At 44.1% G+C, this 17,910-nt stretch overlaps 1 protein-coding gene and 1 long non-coding RNA gene across 3 annotated transcripts in view; both read left to right on the top strand.

Annotated features, from left to right (window-relative positions):
* The first annotated feature begins 106 nt into the window (after positions 1-106).
* LOC112544477 (uncharacterized) lies at positions 107-8,346 on the top strand. The gene is made up of 3 exons (XR_012902737.1): positions 107-212; positions 1,527-1,717; positions 8,297-8,346. It is a non-coding gene; the product is annotated as an uncharacterized LOC112544477 (long non-coding RNA).
* Positions 8,347-15,133: 6,787 nt separating this feature from the next.
* The window catches only part of EZR (ezrin), a 56,704-nt gene continuing 53,927 nt past the window's right edge, over positions 15,134-17,910 (top strand). The window contains exons 1-2 of one of the 2 annotated variants that reach the window (XM_075924547.1): positions 15,134-15,290; positions 16,046-16,139. In XM_075924547.1, the coding sequence (XP_075780662.1) occupies positions 16,128-16,139 (12 nt within the window). In that variant the 5' untranslated portion in view covers positions 15,134-15,290; positions 16,046-16,127. Of the gene's footprint in view, positions 15,291-16,011; positions 16,140-17,910 lie in introns of both variants that reach the window. The other variant, XM_075924546.1, reaches the window with a different exon arrangement.

Below are 17,910 nucleotides of genomic sequence, written 5' to 3'. Positions count from 1 at the left end.
TAGTGAGCTATTTTAATCCCGTTCGCTCATTGGCCGCCCCGGCTGGGTGACGGCACAATCGCACCCAGGGCAAAGTTAAGTTCCACGCCCCTGCCCCTCCCTCCCTAGGCGAGCGGAACGCGCCGGGGTCAGGCGGTGTCCTGGGAGCGGCGCGAGCGCCTGCGCGATGGCCAAAGAAAGCAGCGGCTTTGGGCGCCGAGTTTGCAGGACAGGCAGGTGCTCCTGCCGCAGAAGCAGAGGGAAGTGAGGAGGACTCCGATCCAGTGCAGCTCCAGCAGCAGCCCCCTGGCTGGGAGCGCAGCCCTGGAGAGGCTGCCTCATGTTGCTTCCCTCTCAATAGTAGTGTTAGTAACTAACCAAGGGTGGGCACTGGGAGAGGCTCAGAAGTTACAACTCGGCCCAGAGACAGAGATAGGGGGAAAAGAGCATTTATTCCCTGCCAGCTTAAGAAGAAATTAAGTGAACAGTGTAAAATAGACAACGACAGAGGGAGAAATGGGGTGGATACCTTACACGTGGGCTGGGAGTCGGACTGTAAAGAGACTTCATTGGTTAGTCCCTGTCTGCCCTCAGAATATTATTTGAAAAAATGTCCCAACGTTCCCACTATTGCAGCCTCTCTGGAAAGGGCCCTACTGGGAGCCATAGTCCACCAGCTGCTTATCAGTGTTTTCAAGTTCCATAGGCGAGAGCCTGACTTAAAGTCAAATGAGAGTTTTGTCATTAGCTTCGCTGAGGCCAGGATATCATCTCGTGTAATCTAATCCTGCAAAAGGCAAATCTAATTAGTATCTAATTACTATGTTCAAAATTATGGCAATAACCAATAAATGGCTTCCTCTAAACTAGGGCTCTTATTGCTGCTAAAACTGGTGGAGGTGAACCTGTGTTAGCAAAGATGGGGCATTTTTGTCTGGACCATAAACAGATTTCCAGACACCACCTGTTACAGTAGCACAAGTCAAGGTTTTGTCATAATCTTGGTTACAGACATATTTGACAGGGCTAGCCTTAGAAATGTCATTTCAACAGAGAGAATGTTGCTATAAAAAGGGCAAAGTCACTCATAACAAGCACATGTTTTTTGTAACAACGGCCAAATTCACCATTGGCTTACACTAAAAAGGGGTGGCGGAAGATCCTGGGGGCAGGAAGCGAACAGCGAGGAATGGAAGGCATGGACAGGTTATAGCAGCATAAAGCAGCCACAATTTCACTTTCAGGGATAGAGACATAACACGTAAGGGATCAATCTGGCTCAGAGTGGGGGTGGTGACAGCCAAAAAGAGGACCTACCCATAGTGGCCAAGAGATCAACAGAGTGTGCTGTCAGCATAGCTCCTTGTGGAATTGTCCCCCACGCACAATAGGCTGCATCTGGAGGGCAGCCAGTTCATCTCTGTGACGAGTGCAATGGGGTGGGAGGGTGTTCTCTACATGTGCCTGCACCAGCTTTGCTGAATTAGGCCACAAGACTGGAGAATTCTTATTAGTCTTTTTCATTGTGGCATTCTTCTACTTTGTAGCCACAGAAAACTCTGCAGCTTCAATGAGGAACAGTGTCTTCAACTGTTCTGTAACCCCTTCTTGGAGAGGAGTCCTCTCTCCAGCTGGTCTGGTTGCTGTACCAGTATGCCCTTGAGAATAGTGTCAGAAGACTCCAATGAGCATCTCAAAGTGGACAGCTCCTGATCTCATTTAAGCAGATTAAATCAAGGTAATGCCAATTAAGTTACTGCAGTTACTTCCACATTCTGTGAGAGGGGAATCTGAACCAGAATCCCCTGTCAGGGGTCTCCAACCTTTTTAAGCACGAGAACACTTTTTGAATTTAAATGCAATCCAGGATCCACCTCAAACCCAGACACCCTTGCCCCACCTCTTTCCGGCCTCTTCTCCAAGACCCCGCCCCTGTTCACTGCATTCTCTCACCCTACCCCATCCTCACTCACTTTTATCAGGCTGGGGGCAGAGGGTTGAGGTGTGGGAGACTTTGATCTTGGGCTAAAGGATTTGGAGTGTGGGAGGGGCACTGAGCTGGGCCTGGGGCAGGGAGTTGAGATGCAAGAGGGGGTTCAGGGGGCTGGCTCTGGGAGGGAATTGGGTACAGGAGGACTCAGGGCTAGGGTAGGGATTTGGGATGCAGGAGGGGTTCAGGAGTGGGGCTAGAGTTTAGAATGCAGGCTCCAGTTGGGCACCGCTTACCACAGGTGGCTTCTTGGTGGTGGTGCAGAGGACTCTTAATCTGGTTGAGAGTTGAAATTTTTGCCTATGAAAACAGGATCTGTGTCCCTCAGGGACCACACATAGCCAAAAAAGCCATAGATATTTTCTGCCAGATACTAGTGTTATTACATGTTAATATACATCTGACAGGGTACAGGATATTAGAACGGCCAGACTGGGTCAGACCTATGCTCCATCTAGTCCAGTATCCTATCTTCCAACAGTGGCCAATGCCAGGTGCTCCAGAGGGAATGAACAGAATGGGTGATTATCATCCCCTGTCAACCATTCCTATTCTTCTTATGTTCTGTTTACTAGTGGACCTGGTGCAATATTCATTAGCTGAATTCAGGCAAATTACTAAAAGGGGGCTTAATACATCTCTGGCTTAAATGCTCTTGAAGTCAATGGAATCACAACCTATGAGCCTGGAGCGAGCCATTATTTTTTGCCCCATCTCTGTCATTGGATTGTCAATAGCTATTTGTGTTATTCCTTAGAGAATTGAAATTCTACACAAAATTACTGGATTACCATAAATTAAATATGCATCCTGGTTGTTCATCTCCTGCTATTTCTTACTGATCTCCAAACAGTTGTTTTGGCTGTATTGCTTTCATAATCCAATTTAGAGATTTATACTGGTTTAAACATTTTTACTATACACTGGAAGCTCTATTGAAGAATAAAATACAGAAAAATACATTTTCTAGCTATAACCATTTAATCTGGTAAAGGGAAGTTTTCTTTATGTAGGGTTGTTGATTTTTTCATTTTCATGTAATCCATAGCAAATATATTAATTCTCTCTCATTCAGAGCCTGATCAAAAGCCCATTCAAGTCAATGGGAGCTTTTTCATTAACTTCAATAGTCTTTAAACAGGCCCTCTGTGCATCAAAGTGGATATTTGTAACAAGATATACCTCTTAGTGCTCTTCACAGGTCTGGGATTTAGGCAAAAGCACAGTTCATTGATATGCAGTTAAATCATGTGTCTCATATCCTGCATCTTGTTAACTCGATCCAAACAAAATAACAGTGTGTTCGAGTTTGACAGTGCTCTTAATTTAATCAATTGTCAGAGGGTTTATTTGGGATTTCATGATTTCTCATCTGCTGTCCAGAAAGCATCAACCCAGCATTTCCCCTAAATAGCTAAGAGAGGTGCTGAAGAAGACCACGGTTCACAAGAGCAAAGCTTCAGATCTGTGGTATATAGGGGCCACACAACACCAAAATGCCTACTGCAACTCTGGATTACTTACAAGAAGTTTCAAGTAGCAGAAATTCAGATTGCATTGAAATAGTAAAAGAAGGACTTCTAATCCTGATGAACCCTTTACAATTCCAATTGTCAACAAAAATGTGATAGGAGTTGGTATTAGGAGCAAGACATTTAATTATATGAACTTGCTTAGTCCTCTCAATTCACTTCTACCTGTAAGTTGGATCCATCTCTGAAGATTGGCCTGATGTCATTGTCAAATTCCACTCTGATATGCATCCTGTGCAGTCCACTGACATCAAGAAAGGTTGCAAGAAAGATTGTCTAGTTCTTTTTAAAAACACTGCACACACCTATTTATTTCTTCATGAGGGATCAGACATTGGTGTAAATTGGCATAGCTCCCTTGACTTCAATATAGCTAGGCTGATAAACAATAGGGCTGTGTCTAGACTGGCCAGTTTTTCCAGAAAAATCAGCCACTTTTCCGGAAAAACTTGCCAGCTGTCTACACTGGCCACTTGAATTTCCGCAAAAGCACTGACTTCCTACTGTAAGAAATCAGTGCTGCTTGCGGAAATACTATGCTGCTCCTGTTCAGGCAAAAGTCCTTTTGCACAAAACTTTTGCGCAAAAGGGCCAGTGTAGACCGCTCAGATTTGTTTTCTGCAAAAAAGTCCCGATCGTGAAAATGGCAATCGGGGCTTTTTTGCGGAAAAGCACGTCTAGATTGGCATGGATGCTTTTCCGCAAAAAGTGCTTTTGCGGAAAAGCGTCAGTGCCAATCTAGATGCTCTGTTCCGAAAATGCTTTTAACGGAAAATCATGCCAGTCTAGACATAGCCTAGCTGAAGATTTGGCCAGATGTCATCTGTTATTGAAAATTATTGAATTGCCTTCTGGTTGAAATTGGCATACATAGTCTCCCATACAGTGGAGATTATGACATATAGGAGACAGGAAATCACAAAAAACTATTAGGTAGTTAAAAAGTCAGACAGTTTTTGCATTCACTTCAGTGGGAGTTGGAGCAAGACCTATATCAGGGCAAATATACATGTAATGGTAGTGGTGTTTTGTGTGATTTCCTGTTTCCTATATGCCATAATCTCCACTGTATGGGATACAACCAATTTAAACTAGAAAGCAATTCAATAATTTTCAAAGCCAGATGACAGGCCAAATCTTCAGCTATTGTTTATCAGCCTAGCTATATTGAAGTCAAGGGAGCTATGCCAATTTACACCAACGTCTGGATCCCTCATGAATAAATAAATAGTTGTGTGCAGTGTTTTTAAAAGGAACTAGACAATCTTTCTTGCAACCTTTCTTGATGTCAGTGGGCTGCACAGGATGCATATCAGAGTGGAATTTGACCGCAGAACTACAAGGATGAGGCAAGGTGAACTGTGGACTAGAAAAGCATGCGGCTATTAAAGAATAGCTTAGTTACTCAGGATAATCCAGGTTTAGTTGCTATGGCCTTCGAGTATGTTATTGTTGGGACATGACAGTAAACACACCACTTCATAATCAACATGTCATAAAATGAAATTACAACAGCTGTATAAATGAGCAGCTGGTAAAGTACGGTAAGAGTAATACAGGCAGTGAGAGATTCCACCTGTGCATTCAGATGGTACTATATGTTTGAATTTCCTAGAACAGGAGGTTTACATGAAATGAATGTGCCACCAACAAGCAGAATAAGTGAGGTTTCTTGCTATACGTTTGATACACCTGGAGAGATTGAGGCTGTATTTACAAAGCAATCTTGTTGCTTAGGATAATAATGGTTAATTTTGATTATGAAAACTTAAGTTCCGAGTGTTGAGAGAAACCATATGCAATTAGAGGTTATTTTGCATTACAAAGTAGAGAAAATCGAGTATTGATGTGCAGCATGATATTTAGTTAATGTTTGCAGTCTCACTGGCCCTCAAAGTGCACAAAGTGTATAATGTAAATGATTCTAGTGTAATATAGTTTCATTCCATGCAAAAAATTACTTTAAATAATGTTCAGGGTGAAACTTAAGCACTCAGAGGTCAGAAATGCCAGCATTAAGATTGTAAGTCAACTCTGCCTACCTGAGTGTGTGTGTTGATTTATGAGCACATAACTATTTATTTACACAGGACACATACCTTATTTAAGCTCCAATTCAGTAAGGTACTTAAGTATATGTCCAAGTGAAACTGATGAATTCACTGAATTCCATAGGACTCCTGACATCTAGTGAAGTCCGAGAACTCACGGAAGCCAACTGGAATACTCGTTTGCTTAATATTAGGTAGTTAAAAATCTTGCTGACCTCTGGGCATGTCTATACAGGAATGAAAAATCCAAGACTGGGCTAAATCAGCTGACTCGAGCTCATGGAAGTTGGGCTCCTACAGTAAAAAACTGCTATGTAAAATTTCAGGTTTGGATTCTCTGGGACCCTGTGAGTATGTAGGGTCACAGAGTTAGGGCTTCAACTCAAGCCTGAACCTCTACAGAGCAATTTATAGCCATATAGCCCAAGGCCCCACAAGTCAAAATCAGCTGACCGGGGCTACCTGTGGTCATGCCATAGCACTTGTATCCCCATGTACACATAACTTTAGTGTATGGGTTAGAATCATGGGTTCCCAAACTGGGGGGGCATGAAGAAATTCCGGAGGGGGGGGGCGTGAGACGACCCAGCCACAAACATCCTCGTCAATCCCACCCCAAGTTTTGCTGCTATTTTTTTGGGAGGGGGGGCGTGAGGGTTTCTCAAAAATAAAAAAGGGGGTGTGATGCCAAAAAGTTTTGGGAACCACTGAGTTAAATAATGGGTTGGAAATGAGAGAGGGGAATGTTGTGAATCAGGTGGGGGTCTTGAAGATCCCTACATCAATCTGAGCCAAATTCCATTTGCAGTTATGACAATGTAAATTAAGAATAGTAATTCCATTAATTTCAGTGAAGAGTTACTACTCTTGATTTAAGACTACTGTAACAACCAAGAACAAAATTTGGCTTCTGACACATACTTTGGACTGTGCACTGTGATTTAAACCAGTATAAGTGGTGTGTGAGAACAGCAGAACATGACTTTCTCAGTACATAGGTTGCACTCACTGACAAGAGAAGATTAAACACCATGTTTATCTTACTATATTATAAATAATTTGATTTCCTAAATTATTATATAATTATTGTATATTATATAGCAATATTATATAAATATTTGATTTCCTATTTTAACATAGAGGTTTCATTTCCACAAAGAAAACATGTCATTTTTTGATGTTGGCAATCAGCAACTGTCCTTTGGGCTGCCTTCCTCTTCCCTCATGCTTTAATATATTATTTTTAAAATTGCGATTGCCGCCTTATCATCATTCAAGCCCTGATCCTGAACTGCTGAAATCAATGGGAGTTTTGCCACTGGAGTAGGAGCAGGAACTCACTGTGCAGTGCTCAGCCTGTGACAGAATTAGATGGGGAACCTGTGAAAATCGTATACACATGCATAATTTAAAAGACTGTATGATAACATTTTTGTTAGCATGGATTTATTTGTATAAACGCACACTCTGGTCTCATTGAAGTCAAGAACAGGATTTGGACCAAAAGCTCTGTTTTACATTGTGTCATGTTTGTTCGTCTCAGCATGTTGCTGTTCCCATCAAAATCCAGTACTTGAAGTAACTTGTGTATTTACACAATGGAGTAGTGAAGGAGGCAATAAATTACTGTCTTTACCAACCGATCAGTTTGTTCAGCTCATTGCCACCTGAATTAACTAATTACACTTCTTTGAAAAAGGTCCATAAAATTAAAGCATAATTTCTCATGCCATTGATCGATATACAGGCAGTCCACGGGTTACGTACAAGATAGGGACTGTAGGTTTGTTCTTAAGTTGAATCTGTATGTAAGTCGGAACTGGCATCCAGATTCAGCCGCTGCTGAAACTGATCAGTTTCAACAGCGGCTGAATCTGGACGCCAGTTCTGACTTACATACAGATTCAACTTAAGAACCCCAGGCATCCCCATGTCAGCTGCTGCTGAAACTGATTAGCGGCTGATTCAAGGAAGCCCGGGGCAGGGGCTTCCTGTAGTCAGCCACTGGTCAGTTTCAGCAGCGGCTGACTTGGGGACGCCTGGGGCAGAGCAGCTGGGGTGCTGCTGGGTTGCTCCAGTAGCGCCGCCGCTCCTCGGCGCTACTGGACCAACCCAGCAGCACCCAAGCTGCTCTGCCGCAGGTGTCCTGATTCAGCCGCTGCTGAATCTGACCAGCAGTGGCTGAATCAGGACGCCTGGGGCAGAACAGCTGGGGTGCTGCCGGGTTGGTCCAGTAGCGCCCAGAGCGGCGCTACGGGACCAACTGGCAGCGCCCCAGCTGCTGTACCACAGGTGTCCGGAGCAAAGCCATGGAGCACGGGGGCAGCGGGACAGCCCAGACGCGCCGTGGCTGTCCGCTGCCCGCGTCCTCCGCGGCTTTGCTCTGCTTTGCCCCCCGTCCCCCTGGTCTGCAGACCAGGGGGATGGGGGGGGGCAAAGCAGAGCCAAGCCGCGGAGGACGCGGCCAGCTGACAGCCCTGTCCGCTGCCCACGTGTTCCGCCGCTTTGCTTCCTCTCCCTGGTCTGCTGGAGACCAGGGAGAGGAACGCCCCGTTCATAACTGCGGATCCGACGTAAGTCGGATCCGCGTAACTCGGGGACTGCCTGTATGTATGTAATCTGTTTTAGTTACATTATACATGATATGATATGATATTGTGTGAAGCATGTTTACAAGGATATAATTCACAGTAGTAAGTACAATCCTTATATAAACAATGGGAATGATCTTATATTTTTCACAGAAAACACTCTGGAAACCCAAACATAATTACCGGTAAAAACAAGAATAAAAGGAAAAGGTATTTTTTAAAGAAAATTACTTCTTTTATTGATGCGGCTAAACAACTTTTATGGCCATTTCATTTCATTTTTAGGGTAATGGTGGACTTACCTTTACCAATGCCAGCTTAGCCTGCCCTCAAAACAAAACAAAAAATAACTGATACTCATTGCTTCTGTTCACCCAAGCCACCCACATACTACCTATGATTCTAGATCACCTTTCAAAAGAATATAGGCCCAGATTCTTCCACTCATACCCATGTTGTTTAAATAGGAAAACTCAGTGAGTCAGATACTATTGGACACAAGTAAGGGTGGCAGAGTCAGGTTGGTAAGCTTTTAATGAGTCCATATTGATATCAAGTAGTAATTTATGCCCTCAACATTATGTATGTTACATGTTAAACATGTATAGAACTTGACAGCCATGTCACTTACTGGAAAAATTTAAAAAACAACAAATAGTCTTGCAGCACCTAAGAGGGAAATAAGTTATTTTGAAATAAGACTAAAATAAGATACACAATTTGAGTAGCTCAAATTGTGTATCTTATTTCAACCTATGATGCAGCGTAGACGCACCCTTAGAAAGCAAACAAAGCTAAAAAAGTGAATTTGTGCCAGGAGTTGCTGAGACACTGTGGCTCCTGTTCCTGTAATTCCTATCTTAAGTACTATATAGAAAAAAAAATCACTGTCTCAAATACCACTGTGTGGCAAGTGTGGATGTTGACTTTTTAATGGCAACCACTGCATGTCTGGCTTTCCTAGATAACCAATACTAGGTCAAGGTCACTGGCTATCCTCCTGCCACAATCCTTTTTTAAATGTACTTTTTATTTAATTACATTTAAAAGCCTTATTTTGAGAATTTAAACAGTACTTATTGGTGCCTGGACCCATGTTGGTATCAGAACAAGAGTGCAATTCACCTTGTGTTGAAAGGTAGTGTAACAAGAATATAACAAGAACAAAGTGTTTTGAGAGGAATTGCTAGTCAATATAATGCAGAACTTCATGTTTACCTTTTGTGCCATGAGTCAGAGCTAATTACTTCACAGCCATGCACCTCAGACTAGGTGTGTCATTGGGAGGTATGGAAAGCTCCATTTGCTTTAGATTACCTCCATGCCTCACAGCATCAGGTGAGCAGTAATCAGCACTGTACCATTTTCTGTCAGTTAGGCCTCACAGACTGCAATTGATTTGGTGGCCAGTATGTTTCAGAATTGCCGCTTTGAAGGCACCAGTGACTGATTAGATAAGGTAGTTGTGTGCGTGCAGAACTGTACACAGCCCAAATAATGAAACATGTTAAGTTTGCTCTCGCTAGTTGTCAGGGAAGTTTAAAACTAATTGAGGATTTATTTGTGGATGTGTAAACTGGGCTGTTCAGCATGAAAAATTAATAGCTCTTTATCTCAGGGAAACGGGACAAACCTATATCTAACAGAGGTTCCATTCCAGGTAGGAAGCCTACAAAATATCAGGGACCAATTGCAGACCTGGCGTAAAAGACCATAGCTCCACTCTGTTCCGAGGCATTGCCCCACCAACACCTGGCCTGAATTTGGCCCAGTTTCTTTAGCAGTAGCCATCCACTTTCAACACACTTGCATTATCATAGAGCAAACAGGATCTCCCTAGTGTCCTTGTACTCCAGTCTCCATCTTAGCATATTACTCATGATTAAGGTTAGGATTTTATCCTGGTTATTTTTAGTAAAAGTCACAAACAGGTCTTACTATAAATAACTGCTGTGAAAGAGGAATGACAGCTGAAGCCTGTGGTTTGGGCAGCCATCCTGGATTAAATGGGACTATCTACTGCGAAGTACCTCCAAAATTTCAGATCAGTGAAGTGGACCAGGAGGTTTATAGCCCAGACCTTTGCCCAAAAGCTGATGGACTGGGCCATCTGCTGGTTGAGACCAGATAGCCAAATAGTGGAGGAAGTAATGGATGCTCTGATAAACAGGATGAGGTTTAATAAAGAGAAATGCAAAGTGCTCCACTTAGGAAGGAACAATCAGTTCCATACATATAAGATGGGAAGCGACTGTCTAGGAAGGAGCATGGCAGAAAGGGATCTAGGGGTCATAGTGGACCACAAGTTGAATATGAGTCAACAGTGTGATGCTGTTGCAAAAAAAGCAAATATGATTCTAGGTTGTATCAACAGGTGTGTTGTAAGCAAAACTCGTGAAGTCATTCTGCCGCTCTACTCTGCACTAGTTAGGCCTCAGCTGGAGTACTGTGTCCAGTTCTGGGTGCCACATTTCAAGAAAGATGTGGAGAAATTGGAAAGGGTACAGAGAAGAGCGACAAGAATGATTAAAGGTTTAGAGAACATGACCTATGAAGCCAGGCTTCATGAACTGGGCTTGTTTAGTTTGGAAAAAAGAAGATTAAGGGGGGACATGATAGCGGTTTTCAAATATCTAAAAGGGTGTCACAAGGAGGAAGGAGAAAATTTGTTCCTCTTGGTTTCTGAGGACAGGACAAGGAGTAATGGGCTTAAAGTGCAGCAGGGGAGGTTTAGATTGGACATTAGGAAAAAATTCCTAACTGTCAGGGTGGTCAAATATTGGAATAAATTGCCAAGGGAGGTGGTGGAATCTCCCTCTCTGGAGATATTTAAGAACAGGTTAGATAGACATCTGTCAGGGATGGTGTAGGTGGAGCTTGGTCCTGCCTTGAGGGCGGGGGGCTGGACTCGATGACCTCTTGAGGTCCCTTCCAGTCCTATTATTCTATGATTCTATGATATTAGGGCCTCCCTGAGACCATACAATTGTGGGTCATGAAACCTCACCTGGGCATGATGGATGCTGCCATGAAACTAACAGATCAGTATTCAGAGGCAGACTTTCCCCAAAAGGATGGTCAACCATATAAGGGTCCAGAGCAGGGAGGATGACTGAAGAACCCAACGCAGGAACAGGCATAGACAGGTAGAAGGAAATTCCAAGGAGTTCCAGCTGAGGCGTCACATTTATTTGCTACCAATGTGGGCAGCCTGGACACAAGAAATGGGGTTGCCCATACATGGATTGTAGCTTTGCCAAGTTTTGTGGCTGAGCCAGAGCTAAAGGGAAGAAAAAGGGCAAAAATTAACCTCCATTTTAGTGATGGTAGGGAGGAAACCTCAGAGAGGCTTATGGATACAGCCACTGCTTGCTCTCTGGTCCAGAGGGAGCTCGTAAAGCCTCACTGGATGATTCCAGGAGCAACTATGGACATAACGGTGTGTCCCTAGGGATAAGTGGCATGGGTGTACAGCCTTTGGCCTGCAGTGCTATACACTGTTCTTATGGAGGGAATACTGTACAAGCTGGGATAGGTGCACAGTAAGCTTTGAAGGAGCTGCCTGCTGCTTTATCCACAGAAGCATATTTGCATGTGAAAAACGGGGGAACTGAGGAGCAGGTGCATAGTACCACTGAAACTTCATAATCAAAACTCAAAAGAAAGGCCTCCAAGATTAATATAGGGGTTATTTTTATTTTGCCTTCTGGTTTCTAAGCCTTTGGGATGCACTTGAGTTACGTTTTCAGGCTTTTTTCTGTACTCATGAGACCTAGAAACATTGAATAGAAACAAAAACTGAGATTATCAGATCATAGTGTTCTGACCCAGAAGGGACCACCAGATCATGTAGCCTGACCTGCTGTACAACACAGACAACCACCACTACCATTACCCACACATTAAACCCAGCAACCAAAATTAGACCCAGGTATTGCAGCCAAACCCAAATATTACATATAACCATGTCTCCTGTGGCTGGGGCTTTCAGAAAAGCAGAACAGATTAAGAGAACATAAGAATGACCATACGAGGCCAGACTGAACGGCCATCTAGCCCTGTATCCTGTCTTCCAAAAGTGACCAATGCCAAGTGCCTCTGAGGAAAGGAACAGAGTGGATAATCATCAAGTAATCCATCCCTTGTCACTTGATAAAACAGAGAGAGAGAAATATTGCTTCTGGGGTTGTGAAACTTTCTGCCTCTTTGACTAGTCTATCGTCAAGCGCGGAAGGAATAGATTGCTAGTGAATAAACTGTTGCAGTATACCCCAGGGTCTCATGCTGCCAAAGCAGTCTAGAAAGTTACTGTATCACCTGAAATCCAGGATAGAGAGGTACTCCAGCAATTCACCAGGTATGCAGAGTTACAACACAACTCAGGTTTGGTACAGCTACCCCTCCCTCATGAAGGGAGATGTCCTGGGACAAACCTGGGAGGTGCTGCAGAACTACACACCAGTTCCTGACACCATTCATTATTAAAATTTGTTGCCTGTTGTGTGAGTTTGACAGGGAGGAGGAGCAAGCAGTGACCCTGTTTGGGAGTAGCTGGGTACAGGAGTAGAGCACTAAGCCCTACTAAGCCCTCATCAGGGAGGTGCTGATGAGTCACCAGGAAAGTTGCTGGCAGTGAGTAGTTGTTGGACTATGAAGAGGATGTTGGGTGGCAGTGGAGTGAGGGACTGGGGGTAAGTGGGGAATGTTGGGGGCTATGGCCAGTAGGCCAAAGGTGTTGGACAGCGAGCAGGATGTACACCAGGCAACTGGGATGCATGAGTGCTGTCAGAATAAGTAGAGTCTACTAGACAACCTCGACCAACTTGGTCTGATCATCCAGCTAAATTGGATTTATTGAGCATATCAGGGAATCTTGCCCTTATGTTAAGTTTGCAGAGAATATTGATGTTGTAAAACTGGTATTTTACATGACCCATCCATGGGCTTTTTACTAACTGTATTGTGCTTTTGATATGCCTTGCTACTTAAAGTCTGTCACATAAATACTGAAACAAAAGACAGGACTATGTAGCACTTTAAAGACTAACAAGATGGTTTATTAGGTGATGAGCTTTCGTGGGCCAGACCCACTTCCTCAGATCAAATAGTGGAAGAAAATTGTCACAACCGTATATATCAAAGGATACAATTTAAAAAAATGAACACATATGAAAAGTGCTATATAGTTTTTAAAGTGCTACATAGTCCTGTTTTTTGTTTCAGCTACACCAGACTAACACGGCTACATTTCTATCACATAAATACTGAGTTACAGATAGCTAATGTTGATATTTTATATATCTATATCTTCATCTATATTATTAGAAGATTCACCTTGTGTTGCTCCGGTCCTTTGGAGGCCTGAGGATATAGAGGTGCAGGGGTTGAGGGCTCAGGGCAAGGAGCTCAGACCAGGAGGCTGAGAGGTTGGGGGGCTCACTGGGTCTGGTCTGTTGGTGGCAGTGAGGGTGATACTGCTCTAAATACAGCTCCTCCCGGGACAGGTGGGGCTGGCCAGACCCCTGGTGGATCCTCATGGAGTGTGTGTGCTGGGGATGGGCTGGTGGCCCCCCCAAGTGGCTCCTTGCAGGGGGGTGGGGACAGGGCTGTGCTGGCCAGCAGCACCCAAGCAGCTCCTCAGGGGGAGGAGAGCAGGACTGAGCAGACTGACTAGCCCCCCTGCCAGCTCATCTTGGGGGGGAAGCGAGGCTGGGCTGCCCAGTGCCCCCACAGTGGCTCCTTGCAGGAGGGGAATGGGATTGGAACTGGGTTGCCTGTTGGCTCCTTGTAGGGGTGGGGCTGGACTGCCCAGCTCCCCTCAGTGGCTTCTCATAGGGGTTGGAGCCAGGCCTACTGGCTGGTGGGATTTCTGAGCCCCTCCCCCCCCATCCGGTGTTATAGCAGAGAGCTGGGCGGGGGGGGGGGCACTTATCTGGGTCAGTGGCTGGCCACTCTCTTCCTGGTGCAGCAATCTCCCTGTGGTCACTCTGCAATATAACTGTCCCCTGTGCTCCCTGCGGTCATGGTGGAGCATAACTGTCCCTCCTCTCAGACCCCTCCCTTTCCATGTTACAGAAAACAATCGAATTCCAAGCACATCCCCATTGTCCTGGCAAAACCAAGCCTTGACTTGCTTTAAGTTAGGATACCAAATTTGGTGGTCCTGACTCTAATCATTTTGGAGGAGTCCTCTCAGATAGATGCACAAAATCTCTAAAATATATAAACAGAGACACTAGTGTGTGAAGTCTCATAACGGATGGTTCGCAGACTTTCCATTAGATAAAGTTTATTGGTAAAAATTAGTGACAGAATAATTAATCACCAATATCACTTCCGCAGAGTTCCATGCATTCTCAAATTTAGCACTACATCCCTGACTATATCAGTGACATTACACATACAAATGAGCTAGCCAAAGCAAGTGTCAGAAAGTTTTCTTAAAGTGTGAAAAAATCTGGCTGCACAGTAATCAAACCACTTCCATCCATGAAAATGTGAAGACTTTCAAAAAGACAACCAAATTCCCCCCTTTTATAGTAAGCATGACACTTTTCAGCCCCAAAGGATAAAGGAGGGTAAAAAACGGAGACAAATATAAGCGCACCTCCAGAAGTGCTTGCAATGCAACTGCTTCCTCCCATTACCTGAAGGGAGAGGAGCACAGCACACGGAGGAAAAGGGCTGGTGGGAAGGAGAATTTTTGTCCAAATCCCAGTAGCCCTAAAACCAAACAAAGCCAAGTCTGGGTAAGTTCCCCAGGCACGTGTGTTGCTTGTCACTGGAGGCTCGTTCCTTTGCTTTGCTTCTTTCCCTTACGCTGGCGCAAAGAACGCGCGTCCCTGGCTGCTCCCTGGCATGCCCCGCGGTGTTTGCCCAGGCTCTCCAGGGGGAAGATGGGCGCCAGGCTGACAAGGCGCCGGGAGGGCGCTCTGCATTCGCGTGTGGACGCGGGGAGCCGGGCTCGGGGCTGTCTACACAGGGGAAGGCGCGGCTCGGGGGAGGCGGGGCCCGCTCGGCCATATTGCAGCAGTGGGAGCGGCGGGGCGGGGTCAGAGGCGCGCACAGGGAGCCCAACCCACCCTCCGGCCGCTGCCAGTCCAGTCCGGTCCCGGGTGTTGCCCAGTCGCCGCAGGGAGACAGCCGGGTAAGGGGTCTCCCAGCCGGAGCCGGGGGAGCACGGGGTGGCGCAGGCAACAGGTGTTGCGGGGCTTAGCGCGCGTCTCCTGCCGCCGCTCGGTCTCCCCGCCTGCCTGGGGCTCCCGGGGCCAGGTGCTGCCTGCAGAGCGGGAGCAGGCGAGCGAGCCCTGCCGGGTCGTGGTGTCTGCGGACCGTAGGCTAGAGCCCGCCTGAGGCTTGGCCGGGCTCCCTCCCGGTCCTTGTTTTAACTTTCAGGGCAAAGGGAGGCAGCTGCTGGGCCCCTCGGGCGGGATTCTTCTGCCTGCCCTCCCCGGGAGTCGGGGCAAGCTGCTTTGTGAGGGAGGGTCTCGGTGCTTCTCTCCGACCTGCTGGCAGGCAGGCGTCGGGGGAGCGGTCCCTGTGTTGCAAACCAAGGGCTGACAATGGTTCCAGTTTCCGCCCCCTCCTCCTTTCCCAGGTTATTAATCTTATACCGCTTAGGAAAGGTGTTGAAATTGTACTTAGGCTTATGGGTGTGTCTGGCCCAATGACCTTCTCTGGTTGCAGATGGATTTTTTTTTCCCCCACTGGGCGAGGTCACTTATGTGGTTTTTTTTTTTAAATAAAATAAAACCAGTGGAGTTCCCTAGTAATTGTGGGTCACGTATGAATCATCTTTGCTGCTCTCCCTCGTTATTTAAGAAACCGAACTGAGATTTTAAGCTTCTTTTACTTTACCTCCTCCTCAGTAAAAGAGAACTTTTTCTACTCACCTGTTACCAGATTTACGAAAAAGAAAAAAGATCTTCAAGCCACTGCATGACCATTTGTTTTTGGAATAACAGAACCGCTTTAAGATCTGAAAATGCCCAAACCGGTGAGTGATACGTTTTATGTCTTGTATCTTGTGGTGTTTAGTATACATTTTTATGTTTTTATATTAGTAACTTACTTTTTTTAGGTGACTATTTCCTTCTAATAATTTTCACAAACCAATCACTCTATAGTATATCTGGTCTCAGTTCTCATCATCAAAGGAAATCTGAGCAGCCCCTTCAAAAGATGAGCCTCGGAGCTTAAATGTGTAACAGTTAGACACTAAAAAGAATGGATGGAATAATTGAGACACTGGTTTATAACCATCTATAGTGCCACTTTCCTCTCAGCTATCTCCCTCTGTCTATTTTTTCCCATGACTAGAGGGGTGCTAATGGTCTCTTTCATCTTGAATGGTCCTGTGAAATAGCTATTAATTATTTTTGCTAAACTGTCTGTTCCACCTTGTAATTAACTGCAACACCCTGAGTGTATTTCCTAGATCCAAAGAAGAGCTCTGTTTAAGCGGAGAAGCTTGAATATCTTACCAACAGAAGTTGATTCAAGAAAATATATTCAAGAAAATATATTACCTCACCTACCTTGTTTTTTTTCTTTCTATGTTTAGAAGGATTATATAAATTAATACATCGTAATTTGAGTCCTCCATGCCAGTTCCAAATTGTTAGAAGAGCAAAGCAGCATGATGAACCCATATATCCATCCAACTTAAAAATCAAATGTTGGGTGGGGGCAGGTGGAAGTGAGGATGTACTTAAATGACACACACACAATGTTATAATTCTAACAATCAGGAATAGAAGTTTGATCCTCCAATTAATTTAAATGTTAAATTATTTGTTTAAACATCTTTAATTTTAAATTTTTATACTAGTATTTATATACCTTAATTCAACTATGCAAAACTCTACTACCCATGAGTAAGTAACTGTTTTCAGTGGGCAAAAATATAATTAATTTTGTTTGTTTATGGTTAACATGGATGAGCAGAAGTTACACCTTAGCTGGTAAATTTTTTGTATTTTTTCAGCATTGCTTTAAAGCTGTGTATATACATGCATTCCTTCATAAAAGAGCTAATATATAGCCTGTGGATTGATAAGTTTCTGAGGCTATGTCTGTTTTTTAGTGACTTACATGTTTTGGCTTTTTTTTTTTTAAAAAAAAATTCATTTGCTATTGAAAATAATCATTCCAAAAGAGAAGAATTATACTTTGTAAAGCATAGAAATGATTCTTTCTAAATGCTGTCAGTATGAAGCCATCAGAACCAAAGAATTTTCTGGTTCCACCACAATTTATATCTGAAAATGGGTTTAGTAATGGACTTAGACTGGGGATGGGAGGCTTGATAAAAATGATACTGTGCTCTTTGGAATGATATTGAAACTAATATGGGAAATTAAAATTCACTGAGCGGGTCATTTCTAGGACAAGCATGCCAAGGTTTTCCAAAGGTGCTGGGTGTTAAAACTCATCGGAACTGCAGGTGCTCAGCATCTCTGAAAATCAGTGCTTTGTTGTGTTAGGATAACTGTAAAACGCTCTTTCTAGGCTAAAAATCAGAAGTTTTTAAAAATCAAACACATTTTATGTTGTGTTTTAAAACCTTTATATGTTGGTAGAAAAATACTAATCCTTAAGTAACTGAAGAGAGAGGTATTTTATGTTCCCAAATGCAACTTCTAAGGTTAGCAGTTAACAAAGTTGCAACTACAGTATCTTGTTTTATCATATGGGGTAGGTACAGCATGTGTCTCTCTAACAGAGTCCTTTATCTCTGTTTCTGTCAAGTCAAAGTCAACATTAAT

Source organism: Pelodiscus sinensis, chromosome 3, assembly GCF_049634645.1.
Source record: "Pelodiscus sinensis isolate JC-2024 chromosome 3, ASM4963464v1, whole genome shotgun sequence".
NCBI classification, from domain to species: domain Eukaryota; kingdom Metazoa; phylum Chordata; order Testudines; family Trionychidae; genus Pelodiscus; species Pelodiscus sinensis.
This window is presented reverse-complemented; position numbering and strand designations above follow the sequence as displayed.